At 35.6% G+C, this 18,946-nt stretch overlaps 1 protein-coding gene across 3 annotated transcripts in view; it reads left to right on the top strand.

The window, feature by feature from the left end:
• Positions 1 to 18,946, top strand: part of LOC105220167 (uncharacterized) — a 65,943-nt gene that overhangs the window by 24,911 nt on the left and 22,086 nt on the right. Inside the window, exons 3-7 of one of the 3 annotated variants that reach the window (XM_054228141.1) lie at positions 9,736 to 9,922; positions 9,991 to 10,135; positions 17,000 to 17,189; positions 17,242 to 17,767; positions 17,823 to 18,005. In XM_054228141.1, the coding sequence (XP_054084116.1) occupies positions 17,030 to 17,189; positions 17,242 to 17,767; positions 17,823 to 18,005 (869 nt within the window). In that variant the 5' untranslated portion in view covers positions 9,736 to 9,922; positions 9,991 to 10,135; positions 17,000 to 17,029. The remainder of the gene's footprint in view (positions 1 to 9,735; positions 9,923 to 9,990; positions 10,136 to 16,999; positions 17,190 to 17,241; positions 17,768 to 17,822; positions 18,006 to 18,946) is intronic. The other 2 variants (XM_054228142.1, XM_054228140.1) reach the window with 2 other exon arrangements.

Below are 18,946 nucleotides of genomic sequence, written 5' to 3'. Positions count from 1 at the left end.
TGGGCACAGGTTTTTTTGGCAACAGCACGACTTCACCACTAAAGGTTTGAAGTCTTCGCTGTTGCCAAATTAGAAATGTTTCTAATTTTGCCGACGACAATGGCCGCTGTAGAGCTGCCACTAACATGTGAAATGTAAAATTATTCAAAGTTCTCACAAGTATGGCGTTATTTTGCCAGCAGAAACGTAAAATAGCTTTGATATATCATTTATAATAACAATCGATTATTTCAAACAAATAAATCGACCATTTTTACATTTTTTACGTAAGTAATTTCACTTTAAACTAAATATGTAAATTTTATTGAAGTGATAGATGTTAGTACGGCAACAATGAAATTGCTTTTTGATATGTCGCTGCCGTCTTCAAAATGTTCAAGACGCTGGCTTCAAAGCGACTGGACTGGACTTACTTTCGAACTGGTATTGCTACTGAACAGTGATTGTTACTTTTCGAACTGATATTGTTACTGAACAGTGATTGCTACTTTCGAACTGATATTGCTACTAAACAGTGATTGCTATTTTCGAACTGATATTGTTACTAAACAGTGATTGCTACTTTCGAACTGATATTGTTACTGAACAGTGAGTGCTACTTTCGAACTGATATTATTACTGAACAGTGATTGTTACTTTCGAACTGGTATTGCTACTGAACAGTGATTGTTACTTTTCGAACTGATATTGTTACTGAACAGTGATTGCTACTTTCGAACTGATATTGTTACTGAACAGTGATTGTTACTTTCGAACTGGTATTGCTACTGAACAGTGATTGTTACTTTTCGAACTGCTATTGCTACAGTGATCGAATTAGAATCACTGAACTGCTATTGCTACAATGAGCGAATTAGAATTACTTAACTCGAACAAAACTGTGATCGAACAAAAGCACTGAACTTCTCTATAGCTACTGTGATCGAACTCAGATTACTGAACTGCAATTGCGATTGTAAATCACTGATATTTATAAAAATTGATCACAGTTGCTATTTGTGATTTTTCAATCACAGTGAAAAAATCACCGGTAGTGAAATATCGCTCATCAATATTGCTTATTGTCACGTGTACAAAGTTTTAATAAGATATCAAATTCAATTCAAGTTATCGCTTGACCGAATGGCTGAATGGACAGACGAATTGACATTGCGACTAAAATTTGAAATATAAAATACTCTATCGTAGGAACCGCTTAAAGCGATTATAGCCGAATCCACCAGAGCGCGCCACTCATTCCTCTTTTTTGCTTTTTGGCGCCAACTGGAAACACCAAGTGAAGCCAGGTCACTTTGCACTTGGTCTTTCCACCGGAGTGGAGGTCGTCCTCTTCCGCGGCTTCCTCCAGCGGGTACTGCATCGAACACATTCAGAGCTGGAGTGTTTTCTTCCATCCGTACAACAGCGTAGCCGCTGTATTTTTATTCGCTGAACTATGTCAATGTCGTCATATAAATCGTACAGCTCATCGTTCCATCGTCTGCGGTATTCGCAGTTGCCAATGTTTAGAGGACCATAAATCTTGCGCAAAACCTTTCTGTCGAAAACCCCAAGAGTCGTCTCATCGGATGTTGTCATCGTCCACGCTTCAGCGCCATACATCAGGACGGGGATAATGAGCGACTTATAGAGCTTGATTTTAGTTCGTCGAGAGAGGACTTTACTTTTCAATTGCCTACTCAGTCCAAAGTAGCACCTGTTGGCAAAAGTGATTCTGCGTTGGATTTCAAGGCTGACATTGTTGGTGTTGTTAATGCTGGTTCCCAGATAAACGAAATTATCTACAACTTCAAAGTTATGACTGTCAACAGTGACGTGGGAGCCAAGACGCGAGTGCGCTGACTGTTTGTTTGAGGACAGGAGACATTTCGTTTTGTCCTCATTCACCACCAGACCCATACGCTTCGTTTCTTTATCTAGTCTGGAAAACGCAGAACAAACGGCGCGGTTGTTGCTTCCGATGATATCAATATCATCGGCATACGCCAGGAGCTGTACACTCTTGTAGAAGATTGTACCCTCTCTATTTAGTTCTGCAGCTCGTATTATTTTTTCCAGCAATAGATTGAAGAAGTCGCACGATAGTGAGTCATCCTGTCTGAAGCCTCGTTTGGTATCGAACGGCTCGGAGAGGTCCTTCCCGATCCTGACGGAGCTTTTGGTGTTGCTCAACGTCAGCTTACATAGCCGTATTAGTTTTGCAGGGATACCAAATTCAGACATCGCGGCATGAAGGCATCTCCTTTTCGTGCTATCGAAGGCAGCTTTAAAATCGATAAAAAGATGGTGAGTATCGATTCTTCTCTCTCGGGTCTTTTCCAAGATTTGGCGCATGGTGAATATCTGGTCCATTGTAAATTTTCCAGGTCTAAAGCCACACTGATAAGGTCCAATAAGTTCGTTGACGGTGGGCTTTAGTCTTTCACACAATACGCTCGACAAAACCTTATATGCGATATTGAGGAGATTTATGTATACCACGGTAATTGGCGTAGATTATGGGGTCTCCCTTCTTATGGATTGGGCAGAGCACACTAAGATTCCAATCGTCAGGCATGCTTTCTTCCGACCATATTCTACAAAGAAGCTGATGCATGCACCTTCGCCGCCGTGTTTGAATAGCTCGGCCGGTAATCCATCGGCCCCCGCCGCTTTGTTGTTCTTCAAGCGGGTAATTGCTATTCGAATTTCTTCATGGTCGGGTAATGGAACATCTATTCCATCGTCATCGATTGGGGAATCGGGTTCGCCATCTTCTGGTGTTGTACTTTCACTGCCATTGAGCAGGTCGGAGAAATGTTCCCTCCATAATCCCAGTATGCTCTGGACATCCGTTACCAGATTACCTCCTCGGTCCCTACATGATAATGCTCCGGTCTTGAAACCTTCTGTAAATCGCCTCATCTTTTCATAAAATTTTCGAGCATTACCCATGTCGGCCAGCTTTTCAAGCTTTTCATACTCACGCATTTCGGCATCTTTCTTTTTACGTCTACAAATGCGTCTCGCTTCCCTCTTCAGTTCTCGATATCTATCCCACCCCGAACGTGTTGTGGTCGATCGCAACGTTGCGAGGTAGGCAGTCTGTTTTCTCTCCACTGCGGAACGACAATTCTCATCGTACCAACTGGTTTTTTGGCGTTGCCGGAGACCAATTGTTTCGGCTGCAGCGGTATGCAATGAGTTTGAGATGCCGTTCCACAGCTCCCTTATATCGAGATGCTGATGAGTGCTCTCAGAGAGCAGGAGTGCAAGTCGAGTAGAAAATCGTTCGGCTGTCGGTTGTGATTGCAGTTTTTCGACGTCGCACCTTCCTTGTGTTTGTTGACGGGCGTTCATTGCTGCACAGAGGCGAGTGCGTATCTTTGCTGCTACTAGATAATGGTCCGAGTCAATGTTTGGTTCTCGGAGCGTACGCACGTCTAAAACACTGGAGACATGTCTTCCGTCTATCACAACGTGATCGATTTGATTGCGCGTGTTTCGATCAGGGGACAGCCACGTTGCTTGATGATTTTTTTATGCTGGAATCTGGTACTACAGACAACCATATTTCGGGCCCCAGTGAAGTCGATCAGCCTCCGGCCGTTTGGCGATGTTTCGTCATGGAGGCTGAATTTTCCGACTGTTGTGCCAAAGACACCTTCTTTACCCACCCTGGCGTTAAAATCGCCAAGCACAATTTTGACATCGTGGCGGGGGCAGCGCTCATAGGTGCATTCTAGGCGCTCATAGAAAGCATCTTTGGTCACATCGTCCTTCTCTTCCGTTGGGGCGTGGGCGCAAATCAGCGATATGTTGAAGAACCTCGCTTTGATGCGGATTGTGGCAAGACGTTCATCCACCGGGGTGAATGCCAGGACTCGGCGACGTAGTCTCTCTCCTACCACAAATCCAACACCAAATTTGCGCTCCTTTATATGGCCGCTGTAGTAGATGTCACAAGGACCCACCTTCTTCCGTCCTTGTCCCGTCCATCGCACTTCTTGGACGGCGGAGATTTCAGCCTTAAGTTGTATGAAGACATCAAGAGGCACCTTCCCAATTAAGAGTCCGGACATTCCAGGTACATGCCCTCAAATCATGATCCTTAGTACGTTTGCAGGGGTTGTCATCAAAAGGGGGGTTTCTCATCCGAGGCTCTGTGTTTGTTTTCATTGGGGAGATCTTTTTATGTGGTGGGTCCCAAGCCCTACGCACAACCGCAGAAGCGGGCTTCGCCTTCTCACTTTAGCTCGCCTCCAAATGGATGTCTGTTAGCTACCCAGGGGATACTTGGTCTAAAACCGGAAGTCGTGAGCTGCTTGAGTCATATGCAAAAGAATCGTTCCTGGCCACTCCCAAGTGAATGGCAATCAGAAACTTTCCTCACTTGCGTGAACTTCTACATATGACCCCATCCCCCATCCCTATTCGCGGATTAAAAAAATGAGACCCAATTTCTATATTCGCGACTAAAAATTTTTTTATTCGCGGATGTAATAAGTACATACATAATAATAAAATTATTCCAATAGGTATCCAATCCAATATTCTCGTCAAATGGACTAATAAAAAAGTAAAATATATCTTATTACAAGAAAATGTTAAATATTCCACTATTTTCGCAATATTTTTGAACTTATGGTAATATTTACATATAGAAGGGGCTCACATGGAACTGAACTCTTGTTCTTACCCATTTTTTAGAAAACTTTCAAAAAACACTTTAAATTAAAGGGAACCAATAACTCTTGACTTTTTTAATATTTTTTTTTTACACAGATAGTGATTGCTAAGGTTTCGTTACATTGGCTTAATTATAGCTCTGCGATTTCGTTATGAACATTGATCCGTCTATGGAACGAAGTCTAATTTTTAAGAGACAAATTGCTAATGCGAATGATGTGTATCAGTCTGAATTGAAGGAGCTTTTGAAAACTGCTAAGCAAGAAAAAATTACAAAATTCTTCAAACCATTGCCTAAGCCTTAAGATAATTAATTAAAATGTTCGAAAACTTCAATCAAATAATTTTTTTATATACCTATTTGTTTTTTTTTTTTTTGTCACCTAGGAACATATTCCCTATAATCCCGTATATATTACCATCCCGTATTCACGGTTTCTGTATTCGCGGCATATTTATGGAACATATACCCCGCGAATAAAGAGCTTTTACTGTATATGGATATTGAAAAATGCTTCCACGCGTCACTGTTGAATGAAAAACCATCCAAAGTGAAAGATCTTTGTCGTAGTATTTACTTGAGAATTTTGTTTGAAGGGTTTTCAGAACCTGCCTGATAGTTTCATTTTCGTTTATACATACATGTGTACATACTTTATTACCATGATTCAATTATAAAAGTTTTGGTAAGTAGTGACAGCAAAGTTTTTACACTGCGTTACCAAAGGTTGTATTTGCGAAGGAAATAAAAGAGGGAATAATTTATTCGCTTTTTGTGAAAACGTAGTTGGATTATTTTTTAGCAGAAAGGCATTCTGTCGGTTTTCAGCAGTTTCTTCATTAATGTATTATAATATTCAATCGATTCTGCAATTTTGACATAATTTAACCACATTACCATAGTACTGCCATTGTAGCGAATAAAGTATCAGTGGGAGTTACTTTTCAAATTCTCAATTTCGTTTGAAATTAAATAAGGAAATTTTAAAGGCTTGGGATACAGACGTCAAGAACCAAACAACAGCAAACTGAAAGAAACAAAATTACAGAATACATGTTTTAAGTATGTACATAATAAAACTCTATGCGATATAAATAAATAAAACTGTGTATAAATCTATATTTTACAACTTTATGCTGATTCGAGTTAGTGAAGTTCCACTGTATTTGAAGTAAAAAAGTGCGCAAATGTGTTAAAGTGTGTGGAATTGCTTCTTGAATTTTTTTTATCTTTAAAGCCGATGCTTGAAGTATTTCAACATTTCGCCATAAAAAGTTTTGTACATGCGTTATTCTGATTGTCCAAAAGCACATAAGGACGTAAAAAAAATATGCATCCAATTTAGATCAAAGCGGTCAAAGAGTAGTGGGTAGTGATACGCCCATTGCAAATGAAGCCTTTCTCTACTATCTTGGGAAGACTACTACTTTCCAAGTTTTCCGTGGTTAGCGATAAATATACCAAAACTCTCTTTAGTTTTTCTCAAGTATCAAGGTTCAAGTGTAGTTATATCAAGCTAAGTTATATTAGGATATCCAGATCAAATTATTGCTTCACTAATTGTTTGACAGGACAGACGGATATTGTGCTGTGACCACGTCCACTTACCTAAAAATATGTAAATTCTAATGTCCTTCCGTGCTGTGAATATCTGTTGCAAAAGTCTTATTTTTTATTTTTCGTATTTGTCCGGTTTTGCCTATCTACAATACAATCTCATATTGCTTATTGTCACGTAAACGAAGTTTTAATAATATATCAAATTCAATTCAAGTTATCGCTTGACCGAATGGCTGAATGGACAGACGAATTGACATTGCGACTAAAATTTGAAATATATAATACTCTATCTTAACCTATAATTTGGACCACACTGCAGGCGTGTACCAAATTTCATTAAAATCGGTTCAGTAGTTTAGGCGCCAATCCAGGACAAATAATGTGAAATGAAATTTATATATATATAGATATTGAAAAATGTTTCCACGCGTCACTGTTGAAAGAAAAACCATCCAAAGTGAAAGATTTTTGTCGCGGTATTTACTAGAGAATTTTGTTTGGTTTCATATACAGGCAAGTTCCGCAATCCGAGTGAAAGTGAAAATTAAAAAAAAATGTGGAAATTGAAAAGTAAAATCGAAATTACTACACCAAATATCAGATTAAAAGTGAATATGCTTGAATTTCACTCGGAAGTGAATTACAGAACCTGCCTGATAGTTTCATTTTCGTTTATATATACATGTGTACATACTTTATTACCATGATTCAATTATAAAAGGTTTGGTAAGTAGTGACAGCAAAGTTCTGACACTGCGTTGCAAAAGGTTGTATATGGTTTAAAATTATTGGAATTGGCCTGGACTTTCACCACTTAATTTTGCATTTAAAATTAGTATAAGTTGTCGTCATACTGTATAACATCAAGCTCGACTTTGCAATGGAACTAGACTGACTATGAATAAACTAATCAATATTCTCATCGAAGCCATGATTGAGCCAACTTTGTATTTACTCATTTGTTGCATACTTCAATATAAGATTAATAAACTACCAAGTTTAATCAACTATGTTGATTTGCATCAATCATTTTCAATAACTATTATCGTGTTTTATTTGACCACCACAAGCTAATAGCTAAATCATGGACAAATAAAACGCATTTAGCTAATTTCATATCTTCGCTTAAAAATGAGTTGTGTTGGCAATGCGGGCCCAAACTCTCAGCTGAAATGTAATTTATTTGAAAAAAAAGTTGAAGTTATAAATCAAATTTCCTTTTGTTTACCGCTTTTCTATAATATTCTGATCTTTTAAGGAATCTACAATCATTATTAGATCCAGTATAGTCAAAATAAATATGGATAAAGTTCGAGAATTTAAAATTTTGTTTCTTTACATTTTTATATGTCAAAATGGGGTTTCTCGCGTTTGCCAACTACTTTAAAAAAAAAAAAAAAAACTATTGTGAATGAAAAACAGCGATGAACTGGCAATGCCTTTAGTTCAATATACAAGCTATGATAGCTTATGACAAGCCAGCATAATTATGTTGGCTAAGTCTTCCATACAAAATAAGCTAATTGCTTAATTTGCTGGTTAAATAAAACACGCCTTATATAACGCTATATTGTTAAACTTACTAATTTAATGTATACACACAAAAAAAAAAATGTTGGCGCAAATCCGATTTCTTTGAGGGTTCCGTTTGAAAGGCGACCTCCCGATTGACAAATATGTAGGTTTATAGGTACCGCAAACTCTTAGTTTTCGAGATATTCGACTTTAAAGTTCAGAAAATCAAAAATTTGAACAAGGTATTTCACACACTTAAATCGAAACATTTTTCACTTAAAGTCATTGTAGTACATTTTACTTTTATTATGGATTTTTAAAGTACAAATTTGATGTTTTAAAACTTTGGACTTAGATACGGTATATACAGTGAACCAAAAAAAATGTACATAGAAATGTTTTAACTATGGATTTACTTATCTCTTAAACTAATTAAGAAGGTAGGTGCGTTCTAGGCGCTCATAGGAAGTATCTTTGGTCACATCGCCCTTCTCTTCCGTTGGTGCGTGAGCGCAAATAATATGTTGAAGAATCCAATACCAAATTTGAGTTCCTTTATATGGCTTCTGTAGTAGATGTCACAAGGACTCACCTACTTTCGTCATTGTCCCGTCCATCGCACTTCTTGGATGGCGGTGATGTCAGCCTTTAGTCGTATGTCCCAATTAAGAGTCCGGACATTCCAGGTACATGCCCTCAAATCATGATCCTTAAAACGTTTGCAGGGGTCGTCATCAAAAGGGGGGTTTCTCATCTGAGGCTCTGTTTGGTCTTTCATTGGGGAGGTTTTTTTATGTGGTGGGTCCCAAACCCTACGCACAACCGCAGAAGCGGGTTGGCCTTCTTAATTTAGCTCGCCTCCAAACGGCTGTTTGTTGGCTACCCAGAGGATACTTGGTTTAAAACCGGAAGTCGTGAGCTGCTTGAACCATGTAGAATCGTTCCTGGCCATTCCCAAGTGAATGGTAATCAAAAACTTTCCTCACTTACGTGAACTTCTACACATGATCCCATCCTCCATATATATATACATTAATATATAAAATGGGGCCCTAAAACTTAAAAAAAAGTATTTTGTTGGCCCACAATGAGGATCTTTAACTGTTTGTAACCATCTAGGCTTTGCAGGATCTAAAGAAGAAGAAAGCTATGCTGCATTTGTTATATCTGTTAAATATATAAAAATGATGATTTAAGGTAACTATCCTAATTTCTAGCAGATAATTAAATGACTGTAAAAATGGCTGGACAAAATAATAAGTACATCAGGTATCCGTGAATGAAAAAATGTATTTGTTTAAATTTTGGCTGGTATTGTCACTGGCGAAGTGAACGTACTTGGCGAGTCGAACGCTTTGGCGAAAATTCGCTCGTTCGTATTGTGACTGGCGAATGAACACATTCGCCTAACTTTTTTGTTGCCATACCAAAATAATTGAAAAATGTCACACGAATTCATCCAAAATTGACATTTTTGACGCCTTTAATTTGAAAATTGTTTTTGTTTACAAAATTTAATTTGAATTTCATACAACCACGGGCTTATTGTTAAAAATAAAGTAAAAAATGTTTTGCAACGTTGATTTATATTTTGAAGACAGCTATGTTGAAAGCACAATAATCAATTTACTAAGGCAACGGCGGTTCATCAGGGATCACTCCAATCCCATGGAACTTTCTTCTGCATTGTAATTATATTGCTATAAAAGTGTATGCACTATTAAATAAATTTTTATATTCAGTTTTAAGGAAAATTTTCGGCTAAGCAAGGATGCATTTATGTATATGTTAGACAATATAAATGAAAAATGTCCTTATCAGCTATCGTCGTCAATATCGCCAATGTTGAAATTGTGTTGCACTCTTCGATTTCTGGCTCACGGGAGCTATCAACAAACAGTGGGAAATGATTTTATATTAGGTTTTGCGCAGCCCATTGTTTCATTGATTTTGAATGAAATGCTCCCAATATTGGAAACCACTCTTTGCAGTGTATGGATCAAAACCGATATAACTGAAGAACATAAGCAACTGACAAGAAGAAAATTTTATACCAATTCCGGAATTCCAAATGTGGTTGGATGCGTTGATGGAACGCATGTTGCGATTATTGCTCTAAGTGCAAACAAGCACTTATATCTAAATCGAAAGGGATTTTTCAGCATAAACGCAATGATTGTAAGTAGCAACTAAGCATATAAATTTTTAATTATTATTATTTCACCTTAACAAATACATTTATTTAGGCGTGCGATCGTGATATGGTAATAAGGTGCGTTGATGCAAGATATGGTGGATCTTCCCACGACTCATTTGTGTGGAATAATAGCACATTAAAAACATATTTGGAACGGACATACCAAAGAGGAGATCACAATTCAGTTTATTTAGGTACAAATATACATTAACTTGCTATTTATTTATGAATGTATTTACATACATATTTACTAAAACAATAAAAAAATGATCCTGAACAAGAAACTTTCGTTGATGTAGTAGTACCACTGGAACCAGTTGAAGAAAACTTCAGTGGTTCAGCAGCGGATCGTCGCCGAAGACAAATAGCTAATTCTTTGTAAATATTGTAGTTACATCCCATTAGTACATAAGTTTGTGTAATATATAATTAAAAATAATAAAATTAATTTTTAATTATTTGAAATTCTTATTTTATTTTGTGTGTTTAATTTGTTTTAATTCTAATTCCTTTAATTTTATTTCAATTTTTTCTTTATGTCTCCTTTTTTGCTCAATATTTTCTTCTTTCTTCCTTTCTTCTTTTTGTTTTATATAATTCCAATTTTTCTTTTTTTAGTTCATACATTTTTCTTGTATACCTTGCGATTTCTTTTGTTTCTGACTTAATGCTGTGTAGTAAATCGACAGGGCTTTCTTGCGTTTGCGCTTGCTTTTCTAAAGCCTTCAGACGCAAAGTTTCGCGCTCCTCCACTCCGGTTATACGTGCCTGCCTAGGTGTAACGTTGACGTTCAAATTTTCACGCACCTGTTCAGGTTGCACCTCGTCAACGTCTACATGTGTGATGCTTTCTTCCAAATTTTCAGCTGCAGTGTTTCCAAACGTTGATCCGCTTGGATTCACTGCATCCTGTAAGCTGAGCAAATCGTCCACGGCTTGCTCTAAAGGCGTTAAACTGCGTTGAGTATAAGGGCCCCCACCTGTGACTACAGTCTCTCTTCGATTGTTGGAAATTTTCTCTTTAGTTTTAATTTGCAGTCCAACCAAACCTAAGTAATATACAAATCAATGTGCTTATATATGTATATACAAATATGCAATCGAAATGGTTTATTTTTACCTTATTCCATTCGCTTCCTCTACGTAGTGGAGGATATTATATTATTCAGTTCAACCGCTATATCTTCCCAGAAGTCAATCCTAGTTTTTTTTGTTGATCCAAACGGCGTCATTCCTTTGGCTAGCTGTGGATTTTTCTCCAAAAGCTTCACCATCAGCTCAAACTGCTTCTGGTTAGTTTTTTTTATTCTGAAAACGTTTAATAAATAAAATGCAATAAATAAATTAATAAAAATGTACTCACGTTTTTTCCATTCTCAATTCAATTCTCGAATAACAATTAATAAATAACAGTTTCAAGCAAAGAACAGTTTCCTTTAATTTTTTTTGAATTTTATTGAACTGGCGAATGAAATAAACGTTCGCCAAATTTTGACAGTTTAGGCGAAGCGAATTTTCCATATTCGCCAGTGACAATACCAAATATTCATTTTCGCCGGTTAGTTCGCCTATTCTTGGCGAATTCGCCAAGTGTTCGCCACTCACGCTAGCGAAATTCGACTGAAATTTCATTCGCTTCGCCAGTGACAATACCAGCCTTTGTTTGGGACCTATTTGTTTTATTCTTAGTTCAGTTATCAGTATACAGTATATCCGCATATTCGTTTTGGTATGCTTGAGATAAGCTTGTGGAACGTATCAATTGGAATCTCATACTAGATTTTTTGAACAAAATACCTTAACTGGTCCTTTTTCGATAGCTTCACAATCCGTTGCTTTAGATCCTCCACGTTTTTCTATCGGATTCCGGTCGGGGTCTGACTTGGTCAATTAACACTCACACCGTTGTCATGGAGCTAATATTTTACCAACTTCAATGTATGTTTAGGATCGTTACCATACTGAAATTTCCATATTAGTGGTATACTTTAATAAGGATATTACAATTGTGCCTAGTATACAATGATTAAATACTAACAACAACTCAATTCTAATAAGCTAAAAATAATAATTAAAAGCTAAATATTAGAGGAATTCATTTGCTGTTACAGCAGTTTCGATGAGTCTGGATGCCTCTTCATTTACATGCTGTCTAAGCCTCATTTCGTGAGTCTTTGCAAATTTGGTTATTTCTTTTCCTACTGAATTCATTGGCATTGGCCCCAACACGCTTCCCTGGGTCGGTTGCAAGTATGAGTATGTATCCTCTTGTTTTATGCGAAAGTGTCTTTTAGATAGGAAGCAATTATTTCGCAATATTGTTTGGGTAACATTCATTTCAATTTCAGCAGTAGACCCGAATGCCAAACTCCACCAAAAGCCTGAGATACGTCTAAGAAGGCCGCCGAACAAACGTTATTTCTATCCATAGCATTTTCAACGAAATTAACGATTCGGTGTACCTGGTCAATTGTTGAATGATGATCACGAAAGCCGAACTTTGTACTGGTATAAGGAGTTTTCGATATATTATTGATTTGAGCCTCTTTATGAGAACATTCTCGAATACTAACGATAGAGCAGCGATATTGGAGATGTGACATCATGTAGTGGTTTACTCTACTCATAATAACTTCAGATACTTTCCGAAGCGATGGAACGTATCTTAAGTATAATGCGCTGTTTACAATGTTTACAATTTTTTTTATAAAATTCTTTGGTAGATTGCGTAATATTTCTCCGGTTTAATAACCAAACCCTGGAACTTTTTTGAGGCTTGCGTTCCCTGAAAAGACTTTTAATTTCTTTACTAGTAACTGGAGAAATGCTGACGAGTGGATCCAAACAACTATTTTCACAGTTTAGCTCATGTTCATCGTCAGTAGTAAATGTGTTTCTCAAATGTTTTGCAAATAAATAGTCTTAAATTTATACCAAGTATGTTCATTTGTAAAAAAAGATGTGCCTGACGAAATTACTGGTTTCCACATAGAGTTAGTAACACTGGTGAATGATCAGAGGTTAAATCTGAGCTATCTTCTATACGTAAATTAATTTTCGATACTTTGTTGATGACAAAAAAGTCAAGAAGATCTGGTAATTCCCTACTATTTGCGGGCCAATAAGTGGGCCTCCCTGTCTAAATAACATTGCATCCAATAACTTGTATAGTTTTAGAAGTTCTCGACATTTGGTTGTAGTTAAACGAGATCCCCAATGAGTGTGTTTTGCATTTAAGTCACCACCCATGCCTGGACGGACTATATAGAGCAATTAAGTATAAGGACTGACTGTGCATTTTTACTGAAATTACTGTAGCTTGAAATTCTTCAGTCTTAACCTGACCTTTTTTGAAATGTTTAATAATACTTTTGATTAAAACCGAGCTTTCTCCTCGTGCTGAGTTTGCTGGTTGCGGAGTATGGTACAAGTAATAATTTTTGAATTTTAAAAATGAATGGTTCGTAAAATGTGTTTTGGACAACAAACATACATCAATTTTTCTGTCGTTTAGAATAACTTTCAATTCATTTTTAATTTTGGAAAGACCAGTAACGGTCCATAACATTTTTAAAGAGTTACTGTTCATCAATAACTTGTATATGGTATTCAATACCGCTGAGCCGCTGATTTATTGAAATAAACAATTTTTCTTATTCGTTTAGTTTATCCAGAATTTGGGGTAACACACTACTTTTTTGAACTGTATTTGTCTGACCTTGCTTTGCCATTTGCGCAAATGTAAGTTTTGAAGTTGATGGGAAGGGTCTTACTTCCTTCCTTCCTTTGTCCGCAAAGGGGGTTTTCGCCTGAGCATTGATATTCTCCTCAACTGTATTACCATTATTTTTGTCTCTAATATTTTGCAGTTCCTTTGCAACGACACAACCACGGTAGATTGCAGGAAAACTTTTCGATCGAAAAACTTTACGTCGGAATCATTCAAACCGTATCGAAAATAAAATTTACGACCACACTGACCTCACTTAACGACTCGAAAAAATACAATCCGCGGCTAATAGATGTCGCTAATTACGAAATCGAAAATTGCGGAAATGTAAAAGAAATAAGCTATTTGGAAGATTTTATTTCAATAATTACTGTTGACGGTCTAAATTATGTTTAAATGGGTAGTTTAGAGACGAAAGACAAAAACATACTAACAAAAATAAATTAAAGATATTTAAAAGCGATTGTGACAAATTGTGTGTTCTCTACGCGGGCCCAGAATAAATAGCCACATTTTAGGGGAACTAGGTGCTGGGCACTAGGAGTCTCGATCAATTCTCTTGAAGAATCGTCGTTGGGCAAGATATTTATCTAGCTTTTTAAAGCCAATACCTTCATTATTAAAATATTGTTTTCATGATTATATAAAACGCTATCATTAATAATAATTATATATAATAATATTAACCCTTTCCCTTTAAATTTTTTTTGGCCAGCGATTTTTCAATTATGTAGACTTATGTGTTGTGAAAGTTTCTGTTATGAGCTGTCATTCAGTAGGCGTTCTCCGCAGGGTCGAATTGTCGAAACCGGTTTCTCGAAAAATGTTATACTAAAGTGGTTATATAAAAAGTGTCCAAAAACATTAAAATAATTGTTTTACTTTAAAACAAAGTGAACTATATAAATAAATAAAGTTAAGACAGATATTTAAAAAAAATTAGTCATGAGAAAAGTGTTTAGTTTATTTATAATAATTTAATTTGTGCCTATAAGAAACATCCTGTAACTAACGAACTGGGATACATAGGGCTTTGAAATATTTATCACTTCGTATTTGAGTTAAGTCTAATATATTACTGTCCTAAAAAAAATTTTAACCCCTCTCACTTTAATTCAGGCATGAAAGGGTTAAAGATTCTAAAACATACCATTCTCGTTGCTAAAATTTTAAACAAACAAATAATTAAATTGTGAACTGTCAATAAAAACGCATCGAAAATACATGATGTCGGTCAGAACAACTTCGGTTCCACAATCCGCAAATTGTGTTTTCAAGATGTTTCAGTGACGGTCCTAACGTAGTATCACATCTCTCATTTACATGAATAGTGTCTTAACTAAAAAAACGATTTTTGAGTTCAGTATGCAGAAATGTGAGTCCATATTATGTAAAATGTTGCATACCTAGAAAAATAAACCGTGAAATAAGAATCTATCGTTATTCCACTTGTTATGTTGTATTATTTGTTAACCACAATAACGTCCTATCTCAGTTGTGACAAAATTAGTCATGTTTTTTTCAGAAAGACCGAAATATTTTGTGTTAACCCGATATTGTCATATGGTAACGTTGGTTTCTTTTTCACATAGAACGACTTATTTTGTGTTACAAGTTTTCGTTGAAAAGGTAATAAAAATTTGCGTGCTGTTTTTTCAGCAATAACGAACCATTTAACTTAATACACCGAATTTGTTTTATTTTTTTCACAAATAACGACATAATTCAGTGTGGATCACGTTTATGCACAAGAAAAAGCTTCAGTACACTCTATTTAGTTTATTTAAACTCAGCATTTTATTTAATCTAAACTACTATTATAAAGAGGAAAGATTTGTATGTATGTTTGTATTGAATAAACTTGAAAACTACTTTCAAAAATTCTTTCTCCATTGGAAAGCTACATTTACCCCGATTAACATAGGCTATATTTATTGCTAGAATCTCAACTTACTGGAAATAGTTCCCTGGTGAGGGTATCAAAAAGACTCCGTGATGGAGAATCTTAATCTGAAACTGAAAATCGTCCTGCAAGTCATTATCTTCGCATCGCAATCGCGTGCCAGAGAGTCGAGTAACGAACGCTCTCAGCTGCTTGCGGAACAAAATTTCAAAACCAGGCACTTGAGAGTCGAGTACGGAGCGTATGCAGCGGCTTGAAGAACAAAATATTAGAAATATACAAGTTCGCACTAGGCCGTCGAACTCTGAGCGTTCCCAACGCCTTCATAATCAGAGAGAAACACAAATAATATATAATTTCATGTTCATAAAAACTTATAACTTTTGAAATGTTTGTTTAAGCCCGTGGAAAGCCAGAGTGGTCTGCTAGTATATTATATGACATTAGTTTATTCAATAAACTTATGGCGTTATTCTAGCTGTAATCGATTGGTCACTTCTCTGCTCGCTATCTTTGGACGCTGCTCTCCTGTCAAAATTTTTACATGTGAAAGCAACAACAAAGTTATCTAGTTGAATTCGTGCAGGAGAGTATGCGGATACCTCATAAAAAATTCTATAGCCGCTTGCTGAGTGCTGCCAAATTTTGTTTTACATACAATGGTAAAAACGACTCAAAGGACAAATTTTTGACAAATGTATTGTCAAATATATATGTTTGTTGTTTTTACTTTGAAATACAATTTAATTGATTAAATAAAACGTAAGACGCAGCTCGAAACAAAGGGATAACAATAATATTTTTGCGCAGATTTAAATATTTCTTCATCTAAGAAAATGGTGCAAAACTATTGCGGGTGATTAAGAGGACATTTTAGCGCAGGCTTGCACCATAAGTGCTTGTCAGTTTGAACTGCGTTCTATTGACTTCCCTAATAACGCTTAGCCAATAGATGACAGCTTCTATATTTTAAACCGCTCTAGAGAAAAATCGATTTTTTTTTTACTTGTGACACTATATATGTAAATGAGCGATATGTTCAAAAATAATTAATTGCGTGAACTCAGGATAAATTTATTTAAATACGATTTGAATTTGATTGAGATAAAAATCTTTATTTTTGGTGAAACAGAGATTAAAATATGTTCATAATTATCAAACATTATTGATAATATGATCTTATGTTTATCCCTTATTTTATATCATATTTATTATTGTTTTAACGGCGAATCGAAATAATTAGAATAAAATAATTCAAATCTGCCATCGTGGAGTCAATTGAGCTCTCCCTAGATATAGCAATTTCGAAGTACTCGGTTATATTATTTTTTATTTTTAGATTCCAAATCTGCTGCTTGATATTTTTATTATTATATTATTGCTGTCGTTAATAAAATACTAACGATCTCTCTATTAAAATTATAGGTTGCTTTGGAAAAAGTCATATCATTATCTATGCGAAAATCTGGAAATTATGCGCTAGCGCTTCGTTTGTTAAATAGTACATCGCAAGAAGTGATGAAAAAAAAAACTTGCCTTTGGACTTCAATACTTTTAAAATCTTATATGTCATGTAAAGATAGTCGGGATGCCAACCAACTTATTGCGATTATTGGTATATTTTTAATTGTCTGCCTATTTAATTTTGATTATGTAATTTTTTTTAGGTGTACTTGCTAAGTCGGTCTACACTTCAGAGGATACACGTAAAGTGTTTGGTTCCAATTCTGTCAAGAACATTCTTGAAATTATTAGTAAAGAATATTACACTCCTATAGATCATCTTGCTGTTCTTCGTCTTATGGTTATCATTTTAAAATTATATCCAGAATACAGTATACAATGTAGCGGTATAGTTAAAAATTTTGTATCTCAATTTATGGATTCAGCCAATCATAATATAGTAGAAAGTACTGCTAAATGTTATCATCATCTGCTTTCTATATCGAGATATCGTTCCAATAGAATAGTAGTGAAGGATCTTTGGCAAACGTATCAAGGAAGATTATTAGATACGTTACAAACACTATCTGACTTATTTTTAGGAGTATCGAATTCTTCAGTTGTTGAAGCTCTGAACTGTGAACCTTTGAACATCCCCATGTTACAATTTTCTAATGATCCAATAAAGAGAATTGCACAAGTTTTCATTCGCTTCAAAAATGTGGCGACATATTTTATTGTAACATTACGGTAAATTATTGCGGTAATTTTTTTAACAATTAATATATTTTTTTTAACATAAAAGGGAACCTTTTTCAAGTGAAAAACCGGTCAACACCAAAAAAATTTTTGGAATCATAAAAAGTGTTTTGAATGTTGCTCATTTATTTACCCAACGAAGAAAAACTATTAATGATATAATGCGTAATCTGCTCTTACCTGAATTTTATTACATTTTGTTGCACATTTTGGAGTCTTTAATCATAACGTAAGCACACACTTTAGCCCTATTCTGTGCACTTGACAAAATAACAAAAAAATTGAAATTTTTTTCAGATTTTTATCAAGTAAGAATTTTTTTGGTATTCTGTGAAAATTTTGATAATATAAAAAGCTTCAGAACGCATAGCTTTTCCCCACACGTGTGGGAAACAAAAAATGTAAACAGAAACATCTGATTTCTGTCGAATAATTTTGATTTGAATTGAAAAATTTATTCGAATTATTTTACATGGTAAGTTTACACATGCATTTCAATATTTGTTGCAAAATAGTTAATAATTTAACTTCAATTTCACAATAAATCCTTTGCTCTTGGTCTAGACGTGAAGTTTCTGAGATAGCGCAAATATTCCATGCTCCGAATCTAGCCCTATTTTTCATGCAAAAGGTCGTTATTTGGATGAGTGTTTGTTTTAACCGAGCCTTCTTCATTGTGGCTTCGTTGATAAGTTTGGTTTACGATTGACCGGTTAACAGCCTATCTATCCGATTCTGATGTAGCGAGAATTCTCAGATATCGACTGAAGCCTTTCAGGCCTGATGCACTAATCTCTCTAACCAAACAAGGAGAGCCGCGCGTAAATGAGGTTGATTGATAATCGGATGACAGAGGCTATATATTCGCTTTTCCATCCCAGCTCCCACCCATAGTCTTTTGCTCCCCTTCAAAGCCACAGAATAGTACATAATATAATAAATGTACATATGTCCTTTATAATATATTAAAAACTATTTGGAATGCAATTTTGATTTAGTTGGTTGTTATGTTTAGCTTCAGAAAGGTTCCTTGGGAACTGCGAAATCTAATCTTTGTTCTTTATCGGCAAAAATTTGCTAAGCTGTAATCGCATGCAAAATATAGAAAACATTTTCGTCAAAGTTACCCTCATTATCTTCATTTTTTATACAAAAAAGAGAAAAATAAAC

The sequence above is a fragment of the Zeugodacus cucurbitae genome, chromosome 3 (genome assembly GCF_028554725.1).
Source record: "Zeugodacus cucurbitae isolate PBARC_wt_2022May chromosome 3, idZeuCucr1.2, whole genome shotgun sequence".
NCBI lineage: Eukaryota > Metazoa > Arthropoda > Insecta > Diptera > Tephritidae > Zeugodacus > Zeugodacus cucurbitae.
This window is presented reverse-complemented; position numbering and strand designations above follow the sequence as displayed.